Genomic DNA, 10,572 nt, shown 5'->3' with positions numbered 1-10,572 from the left:
TTTTTAAAGATCTAAGTTTAAATGTCTCAAACATAATTGAACCAATTACAAACAATGCATTAGATTACAATATAAAACTAAACAAAAATTCGAACATCATACAACTAAAATCATGGTTTTTGACAAATAAACTAGACTTTTCGTGAGCTTTATTTGGGTTGTTGAGGTAAAGTGGATAATTTTTTTTAAAATTTTAATGTTACTTTTTTTAAAGATGTTATATATATATATATATATATATATATATTATATATATATGTATATAAATTAAAATAAATAAATAAATATATATATATATATATATATACATATCGGGCCGGGCCGGGCCGGTGATCACCGTCCCCGCCTCCGTCCCCGTCCCCGTTAAAATCCCCGAATTCGTCCCCGATCCCCGTCCCGTCCCCGATAAAATGTCCCCGAACCTGGCCCAAAAATTTCGGTTTTCGGTTTTCACCGTCGGTTTCGGTTTTTTTTACCATCCCTAGTCCAGAGGTTTCAACAGAGCTTGACTAAGCAGTTCCTTAGTCCCAAAATTTCATATAACATAAACATGCAAAGTTTGCTCAATCTCATGTTTTTCCCCCATAAAATATATAAAACCAGTAAAAGTGGGGTCGTGAGAACTCACAAGTTTGACGAATATCCGAATGCTTCCTTTAGAGGCTTCCTAAACTTGCTTGAACTTCCTGATAGACTAATCAGCGTTACATTACTCAACGGTTTCTTGCCTAAGGTAGAACAAAGTTGTTCCCAATGCAAAGCCATCAAACATTTTCATAAAATAAGGCCGATATTTTATTATTAAATAAAAAGGAACCTTCCAAAATCCTAATAATGACATCATTAAATGTCATCCCAAAATAATGATGACAGCCGCCAAATATTAAAATCAAGAGATTTTGAGTGGGTTTAACACTCTTTTCAAAAATTCTACAACATTGAGTCGCACGCCTCCCAAAACCGGTTGCATGCCCAAGAATGGTAGCAATGATGGGGAGGGGTCTCAAGCTCAACATTTTCGAGAATCAAAACTACACAAAACATCATCTTCAAAGAAATTCCAGAAGAATAAAACAAATAAAATTCCGATTCCAGCGAGTTTACAAKATGAGAAAACTGATTTAAAGATGCATGCAAGATTCTATCATCCGAGATTATGATCGGACTTTCACATGCAAGGATTCTCTCCTTCTTTCTTAGAGATTAAAGAACATGGGTCATAGATTATTATCCCAACGAAGACACATGCAGGTCTTGGATGAATAATCTCTCCTCTTCAAATCCCAAAATTTTACTTAAAGAATCAAGTAGAAAGAAGGATAAAGACTTTCGGACATCTAAAAGAAAATAGGACAACTTTAAAACATACATTTTCTTGACAGAATGACACGAACAAGTCTCACGAACAGCAAGAGTCCTTGAGTTTTGCAAGGAGATTAGAACCTTTTGGAAGGTGATGGAGTAGAGAGAGAGAGAAAACGGAATAGCTGAAGTTTTGGAGAATGAAGAATTTTCAAAAGGGGAGGGGTATTTATATGAGGGCTTCTTGAGAAGGAATGAGCTGGCCTCTAAAGACCCAAGCCCAAAATGTTTTTATTTTTCTAAATAATAAAACCCCACTAATTTACCTAAACAAAATAAATAGACAAAAGATTTTAAAGAAGACACCACTCTTTAAATTAATTGGCAACTATATATAAAAGAAATTGGAACTTTGGAATTTAAATATCGTCTTTATTTTATGCGAAACATTTCAAGACTATTTGGCATTGCATAAACCAACTTGGTTAGCTACCTGCTGAAACATGATCTAACAACTAATCTTGGGAGATAAGCAAGATGATCTCTGATCCTCGGGTCTAAATCCTAGAAAGACTTAGTTTTCAATAATGGTCCCGAATTAAGGTACTGACCTGAAATCCCAAAAAAAGCAGGATTGTCACAGATAGAAACTAAAAAATTACAAATAGATCCTCATTTAATATAGTCTTAATATGGTATTTGATTTTAATGATCATCACCACCACCACACCACCACCACACCACCACCAATCATGTCCAGTGTAATGATGTCTACGTACCAAACACTACCTAAATATTGAAACACCATAATATTTAGAGATTTTCCTACTGCCATCTTTAAGGTTTCATAGGATTATTAGTCTAATGCACACAAGTCGGCCCAAACAAGTACGGTTACCAAAAAGCACCACAAAACCTGTTCTTACGACCTTAAAACACAATACTCGGTATTAGAACATATAATAATATCACTCCAATGGGTGTTTGAAACAGTTTTTCGTTCATATAAGCACCTGCATCTGTTTCTTCGCGCCATTGACAACATAGAATCCTGTTAGCACCATCTATTTTCTTCAGGCCCGTTCTTGATACTCGTGGACCGAACACTTCTGAAGGCAAAAAATCAAAGAGAGAGTGTGTTTTACAAATGAATCTTTACATTTGAAGTATCGGTGAAAGTATTCTTCCAAATACATGATCAAAACTACAAGGGTTTTTATACAGGCACAGAGCCAAGAGAGTTGAGTTGGGTTAGGAAGAGATCTCGGCTAAAAACCGCAACCCGTTTGAGAATGAACGCCTACTACAACATACCAAACCCATAATACATAAATCAAACCGAAAATTTAAACAAACGAATGTTGCACATCTAGCTCTTCAGGAATTCCTTTAACGAGAATGCTGATTGCACGTCCTGTAAAATAAATTACCAATTAGGAAATTCTGTTTAGTTTATCCCAAAATAAGTGTTCATTACTCCTATTGTTAAGGGTAAAAATGTCATTTAGTTATTCAGAACTGAAATAATTACACATTTTTATAACCGTGTCCTCTTCATCGTGAACATGTATTTGGGACAAGAAGAAAGCTAAAAGTAACAAAATAGTCCTACTATTGGATGATCAAAGACAGAGACACTAAACCACAAACTAAAAAACCTTATTTGCATTCATATGTGAATGAAAAATAAACAAAGCAACCGTTTCCATTTTACCTTTCCGAGTTCTTCGCTCAAGCATTGTCTAACTACAGTTGCCTGCCGAATTAGCTTTTCTAATGCTGAATAACTTGGCATGTTTGCATGTGCTGAAAGTAATACATGAAAATCTTTTAGCCGAGACATAAAACGACAAATAAACAAAACTAAACCAAATAATCACAGTATATTCCACCTGGGGTCCCTGGCACGGGGGGAGGGGTAAGATGTTTGCAGACCTGACCTCTACCCTAAAATGTAGAATGGTTGTTTCCGAGAAGACCCTTGGCTAGTGAGAAATATGTAAATAGACGCAAGTACATGAAAAACGTAGCCAAGGTATGGAAACTACAACCCTGGTCTAACTTAGGGTTCTGAAAACCTAACTAATGATTCACTATAAAACAAGTCTTATGGACAAAAGAAAAATATAATATAAAACAGTTACATACGTAAGATGTTAAAAGCGAGGGATTTTTAAACAATACACACCCAGAATTGCTCTGTTCAAGCTATCTGCAACATGTTGTCGATACTCAAAGCTAAGTAGATGAAACATTGGTGATTTTTCTGGTTCCTCGTACGCTAGTAGGGCCATAAAATCCTGCTTGAAAGAAAGTTGTTCATCAATCAAACTCCTATAAAATTAATATAATACCCTCTCCGGCCCAAAATAAATGTCCACAATGTATAATTATTACACTTTTAATCAACAAAATGACAATTTTACTCTTGATAATAGAGAGTAATGAATTCTCCAACTCATAATTAAGGGTAGAACTGGAAAGCAAACACTTTTGAAAGTGGACACTTATTTTGGGATAAACTAAAATAGAAATATGGACAATTAATTTGTGACGGAGGGAGTAGAAACTTAAAAGAAACAATTTTCTCCCAAGAAAAAACATACTTCAAGTTTCTCAACGTATTTTTGCACCTTCCCGAAAGGGGTCAACTTGGCCTGAGCGAATTCAAGAGCTTCTGTGCTGCCACGGAATATGTATATTAAATAAAAGAATATGTAAAGCTCGAATAAACTATTCAATATTACCGATGCTCACCATTTCCTTGAGCAGATAAGTTCAACAAAGTGAAGGCTCAAAAGATCAAAAAGCAGGTCCTTGTTATTTTCAAGTAGGTCAGGTGAAACATGTTCTGTCAAAGCAATAGCATCCAACGCATTGCCCTCTAATGCAAAGTGTAAAATTCCTGCAATGTTATGTTAAAATATACCTCATACGGCAGAAGGGGAAAATCAATGTGCAAAAGAGCCAAAAGAATCATATACAGAAATCTTGGCAGCTCTATTTAGCCAAAAATTTGAAAGGAGACCATCATATACTTCCCCCTGTAATTTACTCTTGATATCACAAATGGTAATTTACATATTTTTTTCACATTAAATATTCATTTTATTATTATTTATAATTTAAGGAAAAAAACAAATTCAAAAGAAAGGGTAGTCTGGTCATTTCTCATTATTTCTTTCCAATTCACAAGCTGCATTCTGTAAACGAGCATATGATGATTCTTTCACCATTTGGGGCGTTAATTTACCTATGCCATGGTTCTTTACTTCGACATTAAATTAAAAAAAATTCCATTTTCAAGGATACATATATGGTTACCAGATACCCACAGAGAGCCGTATTACAGAACTTGTATGCTTCTAAACAAACAGATTCCAATTCATTTGACATATTACATTCCATTTCTTGTCAACCAAACACTTTGTCAAACCTGATAACTTTCCATTCAAATTCCTTTCAGATTCCAATTCCTTCGACGGATTCCATTCCTTCAGAAAACATTATGCAAACCAAACACCCCCCAAGTGTCTACGTTCCTATTTTAATTTGTCCCAGAATAAGAGTCCACATTCATACTATAGTTTGTCCGAAAATAAGTGTCCATTTTCAAAAGTAATTGCCTGCTTCCGAATTTTGCCCTTAATTATGAGATGGAGAAATTCATTACTCCCGTTAGTAAGAGTAAAATTGTCATTTATTTATTAAAAAGTGTGATAATTACACATTTCTAAAACCGTGCCTCTTTTTCATTGTGGACATTTATTTTGGGATGGGTTTAGTAATTATTTCTGAGATGTAAACTGAACTTTAATCTCATAGAATGACCAATGCTTGATGCTTCAAATATTAGCAAAATCATGTTCATTTAATAGCCATGGTCGCATAAATAGCAGATCTTTATAAGTATACATGTAAAGCCCGTCAGCCATCTGTAACTCTTGCAATTCGTTGAGTGGCACAGTGCAATAGTCGGCATCAAAATATGGTTGGTTGGGTTTTGAAATTATATGGCAATTGAAAGTGCGGGGATAAAAGGTGGCGTTAAGGGTTTTTGGAGGAATTAACATATGAATTATGTTACCTCATAGATGGTATTACTTTGGTTATAATTTGGTTTTGGTGTGATGCATGGGGGGAGGTGGCTGCTCCTGCACCGCCCCCATCACCTTTCTCATCCCTACTTACTATATATAGTAAGTATGGGTTTGCTGAGAAAAAGTTTTACCACTTTTAGAATTTTTCTCTGGGCATATTTGAAGAACGCAGAAGGTGAAGATCATATCAAAACTGAGTTTTTTTTAGGCAAAGGTGAGTTCCATATTACTTTGGTTATATCTGGTTGTTGTATTTCACTGTATATATATTGCTAAAATGTTAGCATATGTTGTTTGGATGAATTAAAATTGCATTTACTGCTATTGTTGCTTTATCGCCCAAGTAAACCTCTCAAGAACAAAATTCATTGGACAAAGCTTGTCCAATGAGGTCCCTCATCGGATAAAGCAGTGACCGATTAAGCCACTTCATCGCACACAAGGTCAGCCGATAAGGACCCTTCACCGAATACGTATTGTCAGGATAAAACCCCTCACAGATCCAGGTTTGTCCGGATAAAATCTCTCACCGATCAAGGCATGTCCGGATAGAATCCCTTATCAATCAAAGTTGTCCGGATACAAAGTGAATGTCCGATAACCACTCTCTGGACATGGTGTTGTCCGGACAAGGCTCAAGTATGACCGACAAACCCTTTCCGGATAATGTATTGTTCGGATAAGGCTAAAGTATGTTTGGTAAACTCTTTCAGGATAGTGTATTGTCCAGATAAAGTTAAAGTATTGATCAGTAACTCCTTTCTAGTTAAAGTGTTGTCCTGTTGGATCAATTATTAACCTAGATATAACCGCGATAGATGAAATGACGGTGTAACCGCGATAGATGAAAAGGCGGTGCAACCGCGATAGATGAAATGGCGGTGCAACCGCGATAGATGAAATGGCGGTGTAACCGCAATAGATGCATTGGCAAGATAACCATGATATAAATTTTATATTAAGGTTCAGGTTTGAATTATCTTGGGTTTTGCAGTAAGTTATATTTTTAAGAGGGTATTACGCTCACTAGACCTTTTGGTCTAACCCTTAATCATTGTACTAAACTGTTTTGCAGGTCATCCATCATCTCAAGATAAAGGCAAGGGAAAAATATAAGGAAGTGATATTTAGAAGAAAGTGTTATCATCGGATAAAACTTTTGTTAATCCATACTGTTATTTTGAAATGTAAATAACCTTGGAATGTTTGTATTATATTGGTACGGAGAATGTGGAGATGTATGATATTATTTTGTGTATTAGTACTGTTTCGTGCATGGTGGGTTGTTTCAGTTGGTATCAGAGCCTTAGTTTAAGAGATCTGGGTATTATCTTGATACTTGGACTTAAACTAGAAGTGTGGAGTATGTGATAATAGGTTCCACTGGGAATGTGTTATAATTGAACGTATTATGATGAAAAGTATGATAGAGTTAGATTACATGAGATAATGTAATCTTGAGTTACAAATACTTGATCTATGGGGAAACATGTTATCATACTTTGGTATGTGATTAACCGTATATGTGTTTATTGTGACAGTAAGGAAGTTAAAGTAACGCGAGTCTTAAGAAAGAATAGCAGATAATCTTAATCGATCTGAAAGAACTTCTACTGGCCATGGAAGAGGCCGGGGAAGAGGAATGGTAAATAGGGAAGTAGACCTAGAAAATGCTATGACGATTGAAACACGAAGTCGAAGTCGAAGTCGAAGCTGGGGACAAGGAAGGGGAAGAAATACTCAACAAGAAGCCCATACAGAACATGAATTATCAGTACAAGAGAGTTCTATGTCAGGTCATAGACGAGGCAGAGCAAAGGGCAGAGATCGTGCTCATGACCCTGGTTTTATTACCCAGTAAATGTTTTTTTTTATTAACCTGGATATCCAACCCGCTATGCGAGCCGACTAATCCCAGGGCGACTACCTGCTTTGCAGATAGCCCGGAGTCACCGCATTTGAGCCTCCGTGGCCGCAAGGAGATTTCTATTCCTCCTTAGATTTGAACCTGGGATCTCCTAGTACTTTTGACCTTTGGAGCCAAGCTCAAACCAATCAAGCACCACCCTTGTGGTTCACCCAGGAAATGTTGGCAGGGGAAAATTTCAGGAAAGTCTGGTAAATTTGCTGGGAAGTTCTGCACAGAATAATTCGGAAAAAGTAAGGAACCCGGATTTTCAGGGAGAAGTCGGAGCCAGTACACCGGTAACAACTACGTTCGTACAATTTACTTCGTCGTCGATACAAAAAGGAGGGGATATCAAGATGTTTCTTGCCTGTAAATCCCCTAAGTTTTCCGGAGAACGTGATCCTGTTAAAGCCATGTGTTGGCTTAAAGAAATTGAATCAAGTCTACAGACCTGTAAAAGTGTAAAAAAAGATAAAGTGATGTTTGCGGTATCCAAGTTGCAGTCAAGTGCGTTATATTGGTGGGAAATTTTGTTAAGTTTCGATCCGAATATTTTAAAGATCAAGTTGTGGGAGAAGTTTGTGGTAAAGTTTAAAATTCAATATTGTCCTGAAGCTACTGCTCGAAAGCTAGAGGACGATTTCCTTCGATTGGAACAGGGAAATATGACGGTTCGCCAGTATACAGATGTTTTTATGGAACAGTCTAGATTTACTGAAGCTTATATTGCTACTGAAAGCAGTAAAGTAAGGAAGTATATTTGGGGTTTGGAGTCTAATCTCCAGAAGTATGTAATATCCAGGAACCCGGCTACATTCCAAGCAGCAGTTGATGCTGCAGAAATTTTGGAACAAGATGTCAACCACAAGAAAGGGTTGGGGATAAAAGAAAAGGAGAAGCAGTAGCAACTGATTTTCGTATACCTAGATTTGCTGAAAATATGAGTCGGCCAATCTCAAGGTTTGTTGATAAAGCATGTATACGATGTCATAAAGTACACTAAGGTAACTACACTGAATCACGAACATCTTACAAATGTCAAGAATCAAGGCATATAGCCAAAGATGGTCGAATGGTACAAAGATGCTTTACGTGCAATTCTTCTCAACATGTAAATGTTGATTGCCCGCAAGCTAAGGGACGGGGATCTGGTTTTGTTGGGGGACGAGGATCTGGTTATTCTGGGGGCCGAGGATCTGGCTATGCTCCACCCAGTCGCAGGCTAATGGTTAATCGTAATGTCCCTAGCAGTCGTGGGGAACTAAGACGTGGTGAGGCAATAACGAGAGGGCGAGCTTTTCAGATGACGAGATGCGAGGCTGAAGAACATCAAGTGGTGACAGGTACATTCTTCGTTAATTCAGTATGTGCCAAAGTTTTATTTGATTATGGTGCAAATCGTTCTTTCGTATCACCATCATTTGTTGGTTGCGCGCATTTAGAACCTCAAGTTTTAGATGAGGTATTGATAGTAGAAACAACAAATGATAGTGAAGAGTCGATTAAGAAAGTTTTTAATGATTGTTTCATAAACGTAGAAGGGTGTGAGGTACCCATACAGTTAGTTCCTATACCATTAAGAGAGTTTGATATAATTGTGGGCATGGACCAGTTGGCTAAAAATCAAGCTAATGTAGTCTGCAATGAAAAGATGATTCATATAGATTTATCGGGGAAGGGACCGGTTATAATCTACGGTGACAGACGGGATCGTTATTCCAGCCTTATCTCTGTTTTAAAAGCTCGAAAGTATGTGCAAAAAGGATGTATTAGTTTTCTTGCTTACGCAACTGATTTAGAGAAAGAAAAGAATAAGATGCAGGATATCCCGATTGTAAGAGAATTTTCGGAAGTATTTCCAGAAGATTAGCAAGTTTACCTCCTCATCGATCAATAGAATTCCATATTGAGTTATTGCCTGGAGTGGTGCCAGTTGCACGTGCACCATACAGGCTAGCTCCGTCTGAGTTAAAGAAGTTAATATCGCAGCTGAAAGAATTACTGGATAAATGTTTTGTTCGACCAAGTACGTCTCCTTGTGGAGCGCCAGTGTTATTTGTGAAAAAGAAGGACGAATCAATGAGAATGTGCATTGATTACCGGGAACTGAATAAATTAACAATCAAGAATAATTATCCTCTCCCAAGAATTGATGATTTGCTTGATCAATTAGTTGGGGACACTTATTTTTCTAAGATTGATTTACGATCCATTTATCATCAGCTGAAAATTCGGGATGAAGATGTGTCAAAAACGGCATTTCGTACACGTTATGGGCACTATGAATTTTTGGTTATGCCGTTCGGACTTGCAAAATGCACCCACAGCATTTATGGACATGATGAATAGAGTATGTCGTCCGTATCTTGATAAATTTGTGATTGTCTTTATCGATGATATTCTAATATATTATCAATCAAAAGAAGAGCATGCACACCATTTACGACTGCTTCTAGAATTATTAAAACAAGAAAAGTTGTATACTAAGATGTCAAAATGTGAGTTCTAGCTGTGGGAACTCCAGTTTTTGGGCCATGTTATTTCGGAATTGGGAATCAAGGTGGATTTTCTTGAAATTGAAACTATTGAAAAATGGGAAGCACCGAAAACCCCAACCGAAATTAGAAGTTTTCATGGATTGGCGGGCTATTATCGAAAGTTCATACAAGATTTTTCTCTTATAGCTACTCCACTAACTGGATTGACAAAAAAGAATGTGAGGTTTGAATGGAAAGACGAGCAAGCTAAAGCCTTTTAGAGATTAAAAGATAAACTGTGTAGCGCGCCAATTTTATCTTTACCAGATGGATCAGAAGATTTTGTGGTTTATAGTGATGCTTCAAAGCAGGGTCTGGGTTGCATGCTGATACAACGTGGAAAGGTTATAGCTTACCCATCACGTCAATTAAAAGACCATGAAAATCAATATCCCACTCATGATATGGAGCTGGCGGCTATGGTTTTTGCTTTAAAAATCTGGAGGCATCTCTATGGGACTAAATGCGAAATTTTTAAAGATCACAAAAGTTTGCAACATTTGTGCCATCAGAAGGAGTTAAATATGCGCCAAAGATGATGGTTAGAGTTGGTTGTTGATTATGATCGCGAGATTTTGTATCATCCTGTTAAGGCAAATGTGGTAGCTGATGCTTTAAGTCGAAAAGAGAGAAATGGTAGAATTAAAGTTATAGCATTAAGAGTCTATGCTGTCAAAATCGCGATATATCGCCGATATATCGGCGATATATCGGATATCGCTCG

The 10,572-nt window shown here is 37.0% G+C and overlaps 1 protein-coding gene across 2 annotated transcripts in view; it reads right to left on the bottom strand.

Annotated features, from left to right (window-relative positions):
- Positions 1-2,409: 2,409 nt before the first annotated feature.
- LOC112514862 (glucose-induced degradation protein 8 homolog) overlaps positions 2,410-10,572 on the bottom strand; it is a 16,477-nt gene continuing 8,314 nt past the window's right edge. Inside the window, exons 3-7 of one of the 2 annotated variants that reach the window (XM_025121492.1) lie at positions 4,060-4,207; positions 3,909-3,984; positions 3,491-3,602; positions 3,017-3,108; positions 2,410-2,716 (exon numbers count right to left, since the gene is read on the bottom strand). In XM_025121492.1, the coding sequence (XP_024977260.1) occupies positions 2,672-2,716; positions 3,017-3,108; positions 3,491-3,602; positions 3,909-3,984; positions 4,060-4,207 (473 nt within the window). In that variant the 3' untranslated portion in view covers positions 2,410-2,671. The remainder of the gene's footprint in view (positions 2,717-3,016; positions 3,109-3,490; positions 3,603-3,908; positions 3,985-4,059; positions 4,208-10,572) is intronic. The other variant, XM_025121493.1, reaches the window with a different exon arrangement.

The sequence above is a fragment of the Cynara cardunculus genome, assembly GCF_001531365.2.
Source record: "Cynara cardunculus var. scolymus isolate 2C chromosome LG 6, CcrdV1, whole genome shotgun sequence".
In the NCBI taxonomy this organism is placed as follows: domain Eukaryota; kingdom Viridiplantae; phylum Streptophyta; class Magnoliopsida; order Asterales; family Asteraceae; genus Cynara; species Cynara cardunculus.
Note: the sequence above shows the minus strand (reverse complement) of the source record. Positions and strands in the feature narration are given on the sequence as shown.